A 17188-nucleotide genomic window follows, 5' to 3' on the forward strand; every position below is an offset into this window, starting at 1 on the left:
CTGCCTCCCGATTCATGATTTCTCTGCAACACCAAAACACATTTTATTTCAGACTATTGCTTATTAAGGTAATTTGTTTTTAAGGGAGGATAATTCGGATTTATAATTCTTATTATTTTGGTATGAGCTTGATATCCAGAAAATGGAGAAACATAATCCCAGCCTCTATTTTTTTTCCTACTTTTTTATAAAACACAGCATCATTTGGGATGCAGCAAGATTTATGATCAGGATGTAGATATTACTTACTCAAGAAAAATATGGACTAGAAAGAGGCTCTCCAGATAAAGTTACTAGCAATGTTGTAACACCAGACTTCTGCTTCTCCCTCCCAGCTCTGGATTCAGTTCAGTTGTTTGCTCATCGCATAGTAGAGAGCCCCTTTCCTATCATAAACTGGCTCAAAACTTCTCATTTTTTTTTTTTTTTTAAATTAGAGAGAGAGCGGGAGGGGTAAGGGGAGAGGGAGAGAGAAAATCTTAAGCAGGTTCCATGCCCAGCTTGGAGCCCGATGTGGGGCTCAATCTCACAACCCAGAGATCAGGACCTGAGCTAAAATCAAGAGTCAGACACTTAACCCACTGAGCCACCCAGGCGCCCCAGCGCAAAACTTTCTTAAACTGATTCAGGAGAAATTGTAGAGTTATATCAGGAAAGAGGCAAAATTCCTTGTCACTGAGAATTTGGACCAGGGTTGGAGGCTACGGTTGGGAGGGAGAAGAGAAGGGAGAGGTCAAAGGCAATAGCTTAACCGGAGACCTGCTTTGACCAGCTGAGAAGAAACACGAGAATGCCATAGAATGTCAACAAAGGAGACTTTATTTGACATTCGGGAGACAGGGACTACTTGGAGAAGTCTGGGCAGCATCTAGTGGGTTCTCAGTGGCTGAATGAAGAGCTCCACCTAACTGTGTCTGAATGTCTTCTGAGGATTTCAGGCAACACAAGGCTCCGTAATTCCGAGGCAACAAGTTGTGGGACAGGTTTTGAGCAAAATAACCCCAGCTTGTTTGGGTTCTGTCCTATCCCATTAACACCCCTCTTTCTTTCCTCCTTAGCATCCAGGGCGCACCCACAAGGACCATCTGACTACACCTTCTCTCACTACCCGCCTGCCACCCCTGCTCTGGCCCCTCCATGCACCACAGAGAGGCACCCAAGCCAGTCTCCAAAGACAATGACCTGCACACAGAATCTAGGCCACCCTTTGTACTCTCTGCCTCTTCCTCTCTCGTGTGTCTACTAAAATTTATCTCATCGCATAGTCGCCAGGAAAGTAACTTGATTACCGGTGACTTCATGTTAAGTCATGGACATGCTAAAGACAGTACTTGTTAATATCACAGGCCACGGGCATTAATAATTGAATTTCACCAAAGATATTTAGAGCATTGTTTGTGGTGTGTCTCAAATTACAAAAAGCCAATTTGAATCACTATTAATATATTTAAAGTAAGCAGATGCTAGAGACAAGATCGAATTTTATTTTTGAAGCTGACATGGGATTCCAAAGTTTTAACCGTTACGTTGTACTTTCAACATGCTAATGAAAAGTTTTAGTTGAAGAACCACCTGCAAGGGTAGTCTGCTTGGTAAAGAGCTGAATTTGAGAGGATATAGCAAAATGACAGAGGGATTGCTTCACAATGGATGAGTCTGACTGAGGCACTTCTATGCATTGAGAAATGGGGACAGATATTCGGGGTGGTCACTTGTTTTGCTGAAAATATTCCATCCTGTGTGTAGCCCATTTGAAACATGCTAAATCAGTAAAGGTTTCTCCTTGAATTCATACAACTATCTAGAACACTGAGGACTAAAAGCAGGTCCCACTAGTGCAAGTGGATTAAGAAGCTTTTTTTTTTTTTTTAAATGTCTGAACTTAATACAATGAGTAGCATCTGAGAATAGTCACTGTCAGAATTGGGTCTGCTGACCCCTCGAACTTTCTCTCTCTGCGTCGTCTCCGTGGGGTGGAGTAAACTGTAATGACTTTGATGGCATTCTCGGGAAACGACCCATCATCCCGACCCTGCCTTGCCTCTCACTCTAGCCACCTCTATATTAGAATTCCATGTCATGACAAAGAAATCGCAGTCTTTTTTTTGCCTTTGTCATTAACCACCTGGCAAAATACTTTGAAGCTGGTACAAAGTGGGACTGCAGATTCTGCATTTCCTTCAGCACTTTATATTCCATAATTTTGTCATTGCAGTGCTCAGATTCCCATTTTTAATAAAAAAAGGAATTTTGCCCCCAATGAAATAGCCACCATCAGTTTCTAGAGAGCAAGGAGAACAACATGCAAAAAGAAATAGAGAAGTAGGAAGGTTGCAAATGCATTTTTGTGATGGAATGGAAGGTGACAAGATGGTTATGAAAGCACGGAGATGCTTTGAAAGCCAGGTTTTAATCCTGAGTAACACCACTGTTACACAAAGAATGTCCACTCAATCGACAAGTCTTATCCTCTATTATTTAATAGCAAACAAGGGAAAAAGTGTTCAAATGAATACAACGTATGAAACAAGATATTAATAAATAGTTTGTCTAGTCGTTTTGACAAAAGAGGGCCCATAAAATTCTTTGCTCATTGGGTAATCTGAGAAATGGTTAAGACTCACTACAATTAGTTTGGTTATAATCTGGCATTTAGCTTAAAGACAATCATCTTTTGGAAAATGTATCATTTACGTGGTTGGAGAATCAAAGAATAGATGAATCAAGGGTCTGCCACCTGAACAGAATCTGAAAGTTTTTCTCTGGTTAAGCTGAAATGAATGAATGACCAATTCAACATGGTGGGCCATGGTGGGGAACACAGAGCATGGTGGGTTTAGGACAGAATTCTCACAGAATTCTCATGATTACACTATTCAGAAGTAAACTTTCCACATTCTCGAATTTGCTCAGTTACAGCTTATATTAATTGAAAATTCATTCCCCAATTAGCATACCATTGAAGGTGTTTTTAAAATGACTTGTTTATAACCGTTGTTGGCACCGCTGGAATTCACACTTCATGCCATTTCAAATAAAAACCTTTCTTTATTCTTTTGGCAGCAGAAAAGAGCAGAGTCACACAGTAGCTCTTGATTTATGAACTGTGCTTTCTTATTCTCAGACTCTCACAGTGTGTGCCGTTCCCTTTAAGGAACGTGATTGGAAGCATTTAACAGGGAAACAATTCTATCTCCACATCTACTTTTTTTAATTTGAAGTCATATGGACCTTGGGTTATAACAGGTCCCATTCTCATGCCTACAGCAATCAGGTAAGAGAATGAAGACCCAGAAAACTTGAGCAGCTTTTTGTGTTTGTCAAGCGTCATTCAATGACAAATGGGACAGGAACCTACAAGAATGATGTATGTTGTGGGCAAAATTTGTGGAAACATTTTACATTCAACATTCCGGTAAGCATTTTGTCAGCCCTGGGTCACATCCTGAAATTATACAACCGTCTCCCCCAAAACCCGGTTGAGGACAAAAGAGGGAATGTAATTACTCAAAGCAAATCTGGAGGACGAGTGGGCAGAGTGGCTGGGGGTGCGTGGATGGACAGAAAGAAACTCATACACGCCTTACAGCATTTTCTGGCTGAAAGCAGAGTTCATCCTTGCAGTGGTCCACCGAACAAAGTGTTTATTGTGAAGTGGGCTTGATCCCTGGAGAAGAAGAAAAGTGATTCCTATTGACTGGAAGGAAATTAACTCTTTCCTCCCTTTTTCAGGGAAGGTGTTGGATAAGTACTTTGTGATTAATTTCCTTGGTCGGTTTCAAGGGGGGGTGGGTCTCAATGTCAGCAACAGTACTGACTCTTAACTGTAGTTTCTTTGCAGCGCTGGCTAGATTCTCTAGTGGGAAGTCTTTTCTCCCCTTACCCTCCCTTCCCTCATCTAGCACAGGCAGGTTATGTGGAAAGCATATTCTAATAATTACTAAACCATTACACTGGGCTGCAGTGACTTTTTTTTTTTTTTTTTTTTGCATAGAAGTAACTAAAGACCATTTAACATTGAATTTTTAAAACTTACTTTCAGACTTGAGCTGGGAAAACCACTGGCCAATTCCAAGGATGATAAAAGCAATAGGAACTGTATGTTCTGCCTTGATCTTTTAAAGATCGAATTTGGAGGGGGAATAACGATTTTGCCTACAGATGGCCGTGAAAGCATCAGGAATATGCTGCAGAGCTGGAGAGCAGAGTCCAATTGTAGTATGCTCCCTTTAAGAGGGAAACAAGATTAGAACTTTGGCAAATTTTCGGCTTCTATTCAGAGGGAAAGAGAAGAGATGGCAGTGCCCAAAAAAAAAAAAAAAAAAAAAAGAAAGAAAAAGGATGGTTGTCCCGAGACAAAAGCAAAAGCAATTTTATACCTATTGAAAGCTTACCTGGGCGTGGTTTTAACTCCTCTGGGGTTAAGAACATTTTTTGCCCTCTTAAAACTAAAGGAGCTAGTGGAAAGGACTTGAACCAGAAAGTGTCGCAGTCAGTTCTGTTCTGTCCTGGGAAATACACAAGGAAGAGAAACCTCGGGGGAAGAGAGAGAGGACGCGTCAAGGGCCGAAGGGGAGGGTCTGTGGCAACTTATGTAAGTTACATGTCAGGATGAAGGTAGTGACGCTTCCTAGCATCCTTCTTAGAAAAACCATCTGACTTCAACAGTTAGAAGGCTTATAACCCTGCTAGACAAATATCTGAATTCTATTTTGCCTTTCTACATTAAAGATTGCTTTGTGTTCTAAGCGCCCTCATGCCAGAAGAGTCTATAAAATTAAGACTTTTGTTTATATCAGGTCAGAAAAGGTAGTGAGGCTTCATTTGGGATAATCATAGTGTTTACCCAAGCCTTTTGCATAGATAAAAATGTTATTTTCTCTAATTGCATATTTTGTTCCTATAATGACTGAGTTGAATTCTAAACTGAAATGAGTAATCAATACTGAATGTCTCTGTCGTTCAAATGAAGTCTTCGCCATTTCAGATGGCGTAAAATTGCTTCAAATTTGGCAAATTGCTATAAAGATGGAAATTAAAAGCTAAAGCATACTTAATTTTCTTTTTTTCAGGTTTTAACTGAAAACTTAAATCAACAAATAGCCACAGAACTGTTACTAGTACAAAATCCACCTGGATGCCTGAAAGACAGAAGAAAGAATGAGCTATTACGGCAGCAGCTATCCGATTGTAAACGTGAACCCCAAATACCCGGGCTATCCTCCAGAGCACATCCTAGCTGAGAAGAGAAGAGCCAGAAGACGTCTGCTCCACAAAGATGGTAGCTGCAATGTGTACTTCAAGCACATTTTTGGAGAATGGGGGAGTTATGTGGTTGACATTTTCACTACTCTTGTAGATACCAAGTGGCGCCATATGTTTGTGATATTTTCTTTATCTTATATTCTCTCTTGGTTGATATTTGGCTCTATCTTTTGGCTAATTGCCTTTCATCATGGCGATCTGTTAAATGATCCAGGCATCACGCCTTGTGTTGACAACGTCCATTCCTTTACAGGGGCGTTTTTATTCTCCCTTGAGACCCAGACAACCATAGGTTATGGTTACCGCTGTGTCACTGAAGAATGCTCCGTGGCAGTGCTCATGGTGATCCTTCAGTCCATCCTGAGCTGCATCATAAACACCTTCATCATTGGAGCTGCCTTGGCCAAAATGGCAACCGCTCGAAAGAGAGCTCAAACCATTCGGTTTAGCTATTTTGCCCTCATAGGCATGAGAGATGGGAAGCTTTGCCTCATGTGGCGCATTGGTGATTTCCGGCCAAACCATGTGGTAGAAGGCACAGTGAGAGCCCAACTTCTCCGCTACGCTGAAGACAGTGAAGGGCGGATGACGATGGCATTCAAAGACCTAAAGTTGGTCAACGACCAGATCATCCTTGTCACACCAGTAACTATTGTTCATGAAATTGACCACGAGAGCCCTCTGTATGCCCTTGACCGAAAAGCAGTGGCCAAAGATAACTTTGAGATTTTGGTGACATTTATCTATACTGGTGATTCCACGGGCACTTCTCACCAATCCAGAAGTTCCTATGTTCCCCGAGAAATTCTCTGGGGCCATAGGTTTAATGATGTCCTGGAAGTTAAGAGAAAGTACTACAAAGTGAACTGCTTACAGTTTGAGGGGAGTGTTGAGGTATACGCTCCCTTTTGCAGTGCCAAACAACTGGACTGGAAAGACCAGCAGCTCCACAACACGGACAAAGCCCCTCCAGTCCGAGGATCTGGCACGTCAGACACCACGGTCAGAAGAAGGTCGTTTAGTGCGGTTGCCATTGTCAGCAGCTGTGAAAACCCAGAGGAGACCACCACCTCCACCACGGACGAGTGTAAGGAAGCCCCTTATCAGAAAGCTGTCTTGACTTTAAATAGAATCTCTGTAGAATCCCAAATGTAGTTCAAATTGTGATGACCAGGGTTACCCCGCAATCATTTTACTCTGTAGCCAGTCACCTTAAGGCAAGTAGTTATAAGCAGGGCTTTTAAGGAATGGTATAGCTGCATTCGATGGTGATAGGGGAGAAGAAGAGCAGGTTAAATCTGGTAAAAGATCATCTAAAAATTACATAGTATCCAATTGTGTAAACTTTTATTTATTTATTTATTTTTTTTTGCGCTAGCAAATTTGGTATTAGGGATGCTATTAAGAGCCTAACTGATTAATTTAAATTTCATCTCCTTGTCTTATATCACACACTTCCATCTTCAATTGGAGGTGTCATATTCAGTGATGGAGAACAAAGGTAGGATACTGACATAAATAAAAATAGAAGACAGGCAACCAGCATGAGTAACAAATTTTTAAATGTATCTACATTGATAGTAGTTTCCTAGGAAAACATTATGTCATCTAACCAAGATATGCAAGATATGCATGCAGTAGATTATAACATTGAGATATTTAACTGAAATCACCTGGGAGGTTTGATGTCTGCCCCTCATAGTCTCTTGGTATCAGCAGAAAGAGGTAGAGACTGTAAGAAATAGACACCCTGACACTTGCGCAGGTGAGGATCAACGAACGCTAGGAGCTGTATTTTGTTTTTTCTAACTCATAAGGCAGAAGAAAAGTTGATGTTATTCAGAACAGTATTTCTCTTTCAAATGCCCTGGGTGACTGCAGCAAATGGCTTTATATGGAAGAGCAGAAATAAGGCAACAATGACTTTTCTAGTATCTCCAGCAAGGGGGCTTCCTCTGCCCACCCCAACTCTTCTCCAAAGACAACATGAAGAAATTGGATCACAGAGATGGGATGAGGGACCCTTGGAGTGAAAACCCGTGCTCCGTCCCGAAAGACTGCAGCAGCTTTTGCCGGCTTATGTAAGGGATGGAACCGGTTTTTGTTCTGTTTTGTTTTGTTTTGTTTTGAGGAGGGGGAGGCGTGGGGGGACAGCAAGGGGAAAGACATTTATTTGTGTCCGCAAGCAGTTATGTATGTTTCCTGTCTTGGTCACTTTATAAGACATAAATGACTTGAATTCTAGATCTTCAGCAACTCTCCCTTTGAACTTGGAACGATCATTTAAATGGATTTTGTGAAATATAAGGTGATTTTTATTCACATTATTAAACAGATAAGTGTTATGGAATTGCTTAAATTTTAGGAAATAAATCTGTATGCTCTATTTCTGCGTTAAAAGATAAAAGATCATGATTACTTTAAGCCCAATTCCCTATGAGTAAAGGTACTTTCAGCTTTATAAATTGAACAATTATTAGCTTCATTCAGAATTATGTGTTTCTTTACTCATTACGTATATGCCACAGTTTTTCCTTTGTTTATTTTATTTAAATGCATGTACACACAAATCGTTTTTGCTGTTTCTGGAAAAGCTCCCCACCCCCATTTAAATTAAAGCTTACAAGTAAATTGAACTGAATCATACAGGCTGCGATTACCAATCAAAGTAAAATATGTAGGTATGTAAAGTGTTTTTCTTTTTTTTTTTCCCTTCCTTCCTTTCCTTGTTTCTTTTGACCATGAGCAGTGAGGTTACTTTTTTAAATGCGCGTGTGCAAATCTTTTATTCCTGTTGTTTTATGGATAAGAGATTTGTTCAGGTCCCAGGTTGTAAAACTGTCTTGAAGCTTAATATCGGGGATCTGAAGAATGCAATTATTTTTCTGTCTGGCTTCAGAAATGCAAAACCCGTTTTTAAAATTACACATGCATTGTAGATTTGTAGTGGCAATTACTCAGCTAAATTAGAGTACCACAATCTACCAAGTAGAAATCAACCAGCACTACAACAAATCCAGATGCTCTCCCCCCGACTTTCTAAGTTTGTTTCACACACGTCTAGTTTCATTTCACTTTGCTTTGCTTCCTGGACTCTGTCAATCCATGATTCTGGTTTTGTTAGTTAATATCAGAATAGAAGTGTCAACGTCCAATAATTACATTTCCCTGTGCTATGTGTTCCCACCAGCAAATCCTCTTACCCTGAGTAGAATGTAAAAGCCGTGTTCCCATGTCACATTTATTTCTAATTTTCTGTTTAGATTTATAACATACTTTGACACCCCCGATGAGTTAATAATAAAGATCTTAAAGTAATGCAGAAATTGTGTGCATTTGCCTATATTTCAGTTTAGTGTAAACTCTTGTCGACGTGCTCAGCACTGGGTACAGGGCACGCAAAAATGAGACTGCTGCCTCACAGAATTAGAACGTAGGCAGAATTATAAAGTGTTTTTATGGGTTTCTAACAGCTTGTAGAACAGCTAGATCTGAATTAACAGTTTTACTTCTGCAAGCTCTGCAAGAAGGCTCCCCGCAAAACGGCATTTCTAGTTTCAAACGCTCAGTCCATGATGAGAAGGAGGCCGAATATTTCTTTTCTTTCTGGTGGCAGCTATTTTTCTCCCTAAAGATGAAATTCTTCAGTGGGACTTAATTAGATGGGAAAAACATCGTGGCAACAGGGCGTTCTCCACTGTGTGCTCTGCCTGTGAACCGGGCCCTCGAAGAGGGAGGGAGCACCAGGAGAGAGAAGGAAATGCTATTTCACGTACCCCCCGCCCATCAAACACCCTTGGGTGCTTTGCACACTTACACTTTGTCCCCACAACAAAACAGTGGGGTGGATATTTTTAATTTCCATATCATCAAATATCTCAGTCTTTGCTTCTTCCTAACTATTGGGACAAGAATGTGCCAGAAAAAAAAAAAAAAATATATATATATATATATATATAACAACTAAGCTTCTCAGTCTCCCTTGCAGCCAGGGGGTGACAGGTAGGGTGGGGGAGTCATTCAACTGGTGTGGATCCGGCCCATGAGATAATAGCAGAGTTCTCTGGATGTGACCTTTAAGAAAGCCCCTTCCCTGGGTCTGAGTTAGTTGGCATATGCCCCTTGACTCCCTTCACCCATCCTTCTGCCCTAGACCTCAAACTCTGTAGCTGAAGGTCTTGCAACCATCCAGAGATGAGGGGCAACCGAGGACACGCCTTGGACAGGGCACGTCAGAAAAGTAGGAAAGAGGGCAGCTCTAGATGGCATATCTCCAGACTTCTGCGTGAGTGAAAAGAAATGATTTCTCACCAAACAGCAAGCGGTAAAGAAAAAAAAAAAAAAGATGTGCCGGTTGGGTCCAGCTCGTACTTGTACTTGACATTGGACAGAGTTGGTCTGTGTGGAAAGTACACAGTTTCTGGGGACCTGAGGAAATGCCACTATATTGTAAAACAAACATGAAAGAATTACTTCGGGCCTGGAAATCCCTCTGAGACATGGAGAGCTGAGTGACCTTGATAAGAAGACTGACCAGGCCCACTGTGGGGCTGCCCTTTATCTCCTTCCTCTCCCTCCCCTGGAATTATAACAACAGGACTTTCACTAGGGCAAGTGACCGAAACCTACCGAGACTCAGGCAAACTCAGGCAAGCAAGCACGGTGCAGCTTGGGAAAAAAGCAAAACTCTGCTAATACTCGACTCAGCCCCCCAGTAAGACCAAACTGCATCCATGTATTCAAGTGGAAGATCTTTATTATACATGCCAAGAAATCTAGATCCTCCCTTTAGATATTTGTACTGAACTACTTCTGAGTTGGCCAGGAGATGTGTGAAATAGATTCTCTGGGCCTAAATAATGAGGCACTAAATTCTACTTGGTTTAGAATATTCTGGGGCACCTGGATGGCTCGGTCATTAAATGTCTGCCTTCGGCTCAGGTCGTGATCCCAGGGTCCTGGGATCGAGCCCCGGTGGGGGGCTCCCTGCTCAGCAGGGAGTCTGCTTCTCCCTCTCCCACTCCCCCTGCTTGTGTTCCCTCTCGAGCTGTCTCTCTCTGTCAAATAAATAAATAAAATCTTAAAAAAAAAGAATATTCTATGAGTTCCATTCATTACAAGCATTGATTCTTCTGAGTGTTCTGTAAGGCATGTATATAAGCCTCTCTCTCTCTCTCTCTCTCTCTCTCTCTCTTTTTTTTAAGGTAAACTTCCACTGTGGACTCCCAGAAACCACCCGTATCCACCCTGGGTACCCTATAAATCACAAAGCCCTCCCTCAGTTCCAAATTTGGCGTGGCCTTTCTGGCTCTCTCCCTTTCATTTTTAAATAAGCAGCCTGACCTACATTCCGGAAAAAAAGGACTTTGGGTGCCACATACAGAAGGCGAGAACGGATGATGACACAGACACATAAACAGCCCTAGGGAGGTGCTTGGCAAATTCTCTGGAGAAGTTTCTCCGGGATAGGAGAAAGCTTGTAACAGACTCCGTTCCAATGACTCTGTGGACAGAGAGCAGGCAAGGCTTCCATTTTCCTGAAAAGGCAAAATCATTGTGTTGCCGGGAAACCGTCATCTGTCTGCCTTGCTTTGGAGCTTTCCTCCAGTAACAAAAACCTTAGGACGCAGTGGATTCCCAAGTTCCTCTTGCGCAGAGCCTACTTTCCTAAAGCGACTTAACACAGTCCTCTTAGGACTGTGTGATTGGGTGATGACATTTGGCTGAGGGCAAGCCCCATCTGTCCCATCAGGTCACCCTGTGCTCCTTTCTTCGGGAGGGGCCACGCCTGTGGTTTGGGATCTTTTGTACAGAGTCTGGAGACTTCAGTTGACATAGCTGGGCGTTGTGAAGTTCACTAGATTCTTAGTTGCTGAATACCGAGTGGGGAAAATTTTTAAATAAACTGTTAAGTAAACGACTGCCTTTTGCTGTTTGGTCTCATTGATTTATGCTATTTTATAAATACTGCAAAGTAAAAGAATACCGTATCTAGAGTCTGTTGTCCCAAGAAAAAAGCAGCTGGACTGAGATGAAGGATCCTCTAAATAAAAAAGGCAACCTGAGCTGGGTAATCACTGAACTCAGGCCCTTGATGCAAACTTTGGAGCCTCTGGAGGCTGCAGAGAAACAGGTTAGTCATTTTAAAGTTTTCAGCAAGCCCAGTGGATGAAAACCCAAACAGATTAAGTCCTGCTAAATTACACGGCCAAGGAATGCTTTTTCTCTATGCTATCATTTACCACAGGGGCCTATAAAACAACCTTAATCACTATCTAAGTAACTTGAACTTGAGACAGAAAGAGCCCCAAGAGGTTTAGAGCCCGTGAAAACGTCTTTACAGGTTATCAGAAACTGACAAATTTCCACATAAAATGTGTCAGCCACAAGCACTGTGCACTGTGAGTAAAGAAGGCTCTTTATTTGAATTAGAAGCACATATTAGAGATCAATTATTTATTCTGCTACTTATTGATTCTATCTGATACCAGTTTGTGTGGGAAAGGGGGGCTAGCTACAGGGGGCTGTTTAAGGGGGCGGGTTAAGGGCAGAGCTAGCCCCTACCAGCTGCCAATTCCAGAACCAAAGACCTTTCAGACATCAGAGAGGTATTAGTTCATTTAATCAGATTCTATTTTACGAACAAGGAAACCTCCAACTTTAGAGAGGCTATCAGCCCACAGAGACACAGTCAAGGAGAGGCAGCAGAAAGGAGAAAACATAACTGGGCACCTGGGTGGCTCAGTTGGTTAAGTGACTGCCTTTGGCTCAGGTCATGATCCTGGAGTCCCAGAATCGAGTCCCACGTCGGGCTCCCTGCTGAGCCAGGGAGTCTGCTTCCCCCTCTGACCCTCCCCCTCTCATGCTCTATCTCATTCTCTCTCTCAAATAAATAAATAAAATCTTTAAAAAAGAAAGAAAGAAAGAAAGAAAGAAAGAAAGAAAGAAAGAAAGAAAGAAAGAAAGAAAGAAAGAAAGAAAGAAAGAAAGAAAGAAAGAAAGAAAAAGAAAGAAAAACATAACTATCAATGCCCAGGGCTCTTTCTGAATAGACAGTGAGCAGTTCTGATGCTGCCTGAGGTTGAGCTATTTTCATTCTGTAACATGAAATGGGAAAAGCGATCATTCCAAGACCCTTTGTCAAATAGAAGCTCATTATTTTCTAGAAGTGCTTCTTCTGAACTGAACTGTTAATTGGTCACTGGTTATTTAGAGAGACTGGAGAGTGAGCAAGGAAAAAAAAAAGGTGAGAAACAGCCCATAAGAGCCACGATGTGAACTGTTAATTGGTCATTGGTTATTTAGAGAGACTGGAGAGTGAGCAAGGAAAAAAAAAAAGGTGAGAAACAGCCCATAAGAGCCACGATGTGAACTGTTAATTGGTCATTGGTTATTTAGAGAGACTGGAGAGTGAGCAAGGGAAAAAAAAAAAAAAAAGGTGAGAAACAGCCCATAAGAGCCACGATGAGTGAGGATAATCTTCTCCAAGATGTAAACAAAAATGATTGCATTAAAAAAGTCTTCCTCTTTCCAGGGCCATGCTAAGGCAGAGTGGAGCAATCTGCTGTGCACTAATCCACTGTCACCAAGCTTTTTGCCTTGGAAGCAGGAACCTTTAGTCCTCTAGCAGGGCTGGCCTTAGGGAATAAACAAACACAACGTGGAGTGGGATTTTTCATCCTTTACACGGACAATGTGGCTTTTGAGGCAGGACCTACAAGGAAAGGGGGCCAACCTGAGAGAGTTATATAGATCTGAGCTGACAGTGTTTGGTCATCTTATTAACTGTGCAATTTGGAACAACCTGGGTAGCATTTCTGATTCTTAGTTCCCTACCCTAGAGTTTTTCCTGCTGTATTAAGCTGTCATTAAGAGTGCAGGCTTAAGAACCAGACTGCCTAGGTTTAGATCTCATCTCTACTATGTTCTTGCTATGTGACTTTGGGCAATTTACTTCATCTCTCCGTGCCCCAGTTTTCTCAGCTATGAAGTGAGGAAAATAATAGAACCCACCTCACAGTTGTTGCAAGGATTAAGTGCAGTAACATTTGTAAAATGCTCACAACAGTATCTGGCACATGATGAGGGCTAATAAAGTGCAAGCTATGGTGGCTAGTGGCAAACTCTTCATCTCTTTTAGGGTTTTGTTAATTAATTTACATCCCTTGACTCTTGACATTGACTCAAGCCCCTTCCCACACCAAAAAAAAGAAGAAAAAAGAAACAAAAGGTATTAAAAGGAGCATGTAGTAGAAAGAATATAAATTATTCCCCTCCAAATGTAAATGGTATGTGTCCTGTCTTACCAAAACCACTTTGGATTACGTAAACCACACTTCCTCTCCATTGTGTGAGGCATCAGGATTGAGTAAAATGGTGCTTTGAGAATAAAAATACTACTCTACTCATCTACACAGAAGGCTTCATGAATAGTACCAACCCAGGGAAAAATCAGACTGCAGATCTTCCAGGATCTTTATATCATAATATCACGCATCATATTCAAACTTCTCAATATGTTCCACCAAATTAAAGGGGTTCTGGGAGAAGCAGGATCATTATCCAAAAATGACCCATCACAGCCCAGTCAAGCTGTGACTAACTGAACTTGGAAAACCTTGCTGGCTTACGATGTGTGGGGCCCCATGACTCAGCAAAGCACCCAGAAGACTGAGAGCCATGCTTCATGTACCAGAAGAGAAGTGTGTCAAACTCTTCTGGGATGAAGGAAAAACAATTTTTGTTCTCTAAGGTACGACCTACAGTAGTACGACGGTCGTGGACTTGAAATCAGACAGAAGTGGGTTCAAATTCCAGGTGTGTCCCTTGCCAGCAATATGAACTTGGGCAATTTCTTAATTGTCACTGAGCCTCTGTTCCTGCATGAGTATAAATGCAGATAATAGTATTTACCTTGTGGACCAATCGTGAAGTGTGTACCAGGACACACACTCACACACACACACACACACACACACGTATACATACATATGTGTATATATACAAACATATACATAACTATCTGATACATGGGATTTGCTCAATAAAACTAATATTCCCTGTTTTCCTTCATACGTATCAGTAATAGCAGCACTTTCTTCCTCCCAGCACCGCCACTAATTTCGGGCGGTGGGATTTCGGGGAATTACTCAACTTCTCTGGTCCACTGTTTCTGAACACTTATGGCAGGGACATTGCTTTATGTTCTTCCATAATTCCTTGGAGCCTGCAAATGTGATGATTTTCCCTCCCTCTACTTCTCACCCTGACCCTTTTTTTTATTTCTTGTTGGCTTTTACGCTCTTCTTCATTAGTGTATGTAATTTACTGCAATCTTCCCTATTCTATGATTACTGTACTAACTGAATTTTATAGGAAAGGTCTATTTCATGTTATTTTTCTGCTTTTTATAAAATTCTTCTTTTTGGTGGGGGGAGGGGCAGAGGGAGAGAGAGAGAGAGAGAGACAAGCAGGCTTCACACCCAGCACGGAGCCTGACTCGGGTCTCAATCTCACAACCCCGAGATCATGACCTGAGCTGAAATCAAGAGTCAGGACCCTTAACCGACTAAGTGACTGAGCCACCCAGGCACCCCTATAAAATCCTTCTTTAATGTGCAACTGTGATGTGCCTTTTTACTTCCCATGATAATACATCAACAATGCAGCTACAATAATATTTGTTGAACTTAGTTTTCAGGTCTGTCATTACTGTCTTTTTCTGAAATAAGATCTATTTTAAACAGCAAAATTCAAGGAATTTAAAAATGATACAAGTCTGATTTTTTTTTAAAAAGGTAAAATATTGCTTCTTCATTACAATGGCAGGAAGCAGGTAGAGGCATGAAAAATGTGGTAACTAAAGTGGAGTACTAGAATTCTCATGGGGCCCACCTAAATTTATGACAAACTCACCAAAGGCATCAAATATGCTATTGAATTGTGTGAAATGTCAGAACACTTGATCTATGGAAGTTGAGGAAAAAATTTTCAGTGAAGGATGCTACTAACCTTTTGTATTACTACTAAAAGGTGTTTCTTCAGATTGGTGATTTATGCAGTGAACAACTGAACAACTGTACCTGGCTGGCCCGTGCTATGTTTCCAGTCGGGAAAAAGTGGCTGCTCTTTTATACCCTCCCAATAACTACCACGGTTTATGATTGCAGCACCTTGCTTCCCAGACTCTAGTGATCTCTGACTCCCATGAACATGAGGAGGGATGGTCTAATCTCAATACCTAACAATCATAAAAGAAGTGGACAGCACATTAGAATCTCCTGGGTACCCTTCCCAAGATCACGTCTAGTGTTGGATCAGAGAAAGAGCAATTTGCAAATAACAAACTCGAACTTTGTGCTGTGAACTAAAGTATCTAGAATGGCTTTTGTATTCTTATATTACAAATAAATATTAGAATGGTCATAGGATGACTAAAACTAAATCGAGAACAACGTCATCTACATCAAACAATATAAAGTTTCGTTTATCCTTCTCCAGATATGTAACTTATTATTTAAGCCATTGCTCTTTGGTTTAAAGCTTTGGACAATTATTAAATGAAGGATCTACACACCTGCTTGTCCTTCCTCGGGTAGGGGTTTGGGAAAAAGCAAAATATTAATGATTTTTCAGGCAGAAGGAAGATGATAAAAAATAGATAAAAGCACTTTCTCTTTTCCCTGAAGGCTAAGGTGGATATGTGGATCTTCTGAAATATCGTAATGATAATAAGACACAGTATTAATAATAACAATTATGTAAAAGCTTCTGGTAATTGCAGTTCTAGTAGGATGTTGAATATTCTTGGTCACCATTGTGCCACCTTGTGGTCACAAGAGAACACATGTTTTTTCCATGAAGTAAATCGATTAAATTTTTATTTTCTCCCCACTACTATGGGAGGATATTTGGAAGGATAAATTGGGAAGCATGTTGCCAATAAGGCCTATAAATAAAATATAATGGGCACCACTCAAATCAGAAACTAGCATACACCGAAAAGCAACCAGATGGCCTTGGTCTAGGTATGAATTCCAAGCACTAGATTTTCCCTCTGCTACCTCAATGTGAATTACCTATTTAGAAGATGAAATTGAGGTTCATTTAGGTTGCCATTCTTGATCTAAAAATATAGAGATGGAAATCTGAATCATGTCCATTGGGAATCTAATTATTAATCCAACAATCTACTTATAGTAAGAGAAAGCAACCAGAATTTAAATATCAATCACCAATACTAGATTAGAATAACCACATTAATGCATATATAGAAACAGCTTAATAAACACAATTTTTATCATGAGTAAAGATTTGCTTTGTAAATATGTTATCATCTCATAAGTTTTATGCTTTTCAAAGAGTTGTGATATTTGTTTAAATGATTTTTCTTTTTTTTTTTTTTTTCTAAATTCCACTATGTCAGCATCCAGATGTGAAGAACAGAGAAAGACAGGATTGGCCACCTTCCCACAGAGTACTTGTGGGCTCGGGATTAAATTATATATTTTGTACCAAATTCAGAAATTTAACGGCCACTGGCTTATATTATCAATGCTTGTTTGATTAAGGCTACAGCTTTTATCAAGGATGAAACTAGTAGAAAATAATGAAGTTCCAGAACTCCCTCATTATAAGTATTATGTGTGTGTAGAGAATGAGAGAGAGAGAGAGAGAGAGAGAACCAGAGAGTTTAACAAATGCCCACAGAGCTATTGCCATGCTAGCATGCTTGTGAACTAGCTAGCCTTGTTTTTCTCTTCATCTGTCTCTTGGTCTCTTCTCGGTCTTCTTTATACCTCTCAATTTCCCTGTTTCTATCTCCGATTCTCATCCTCTATATGGTAGTCTCTCTGCATCTCTCTTTCTCTGTTACACTCTCTCATTTAATTTAGACTGAAATCCAGGAGGTCTCCTGCTCTAG

At 40.9% G+C, this 17188-nt stretch overlaps 1 protein-coding gene across 5 annotated transcripts in view; it reads left to right on the forward strand.

Annotated features, from left to right (window-relative positions):
* Window positions 1-8587, forward strand: part of KCNJ16 (potassium inwardly rectifying channel subfamily J member 16) — a 53540-nt gene extending 44953 nt beyond the window's left edge. For 3 of the 5 annotated variants that reach the window (XM_027568298.1, XM_027568297.1, XM_027568296.1), the window contains one exon: window positions 5073-8587. In XM_027568298.1, the coding sequence (XP_027424099.1) occupies window positions 5161-6420 (1260 nt within the window). In that variant the 5' untranslated portion in view covers window positions 5073-5160 and the 3' untranslated portion in view covers window positions 6421-8587. Of the gene's footprint in view, window positions 1-4455; window positions 4595-5072 lie in introns of those variants that run through there. The other 2 variants (XM_027568300.1, XM_027568299.1) reach the window with 2 other exon arrangements.
* The last annotated feature ends 8601 nt before the right edge of the window (window positions 8588-17188 follow it).

The sequence above is a fragment of the Zalophus californianus genome, chromosome 16 (genome assembly GCF_009762305.2).
Source record: "Zalophus californianus isolate mZalCal1 chromosome 16, mZalCal1.pri.v2, whole genome shotgun sequence".
NCBI classification, from domain to species: Eukaryota; Metazoa; Chordata; class Mammalia; order Carnivora; family Otariidae; genus Zalophus; species Zalophus californianus.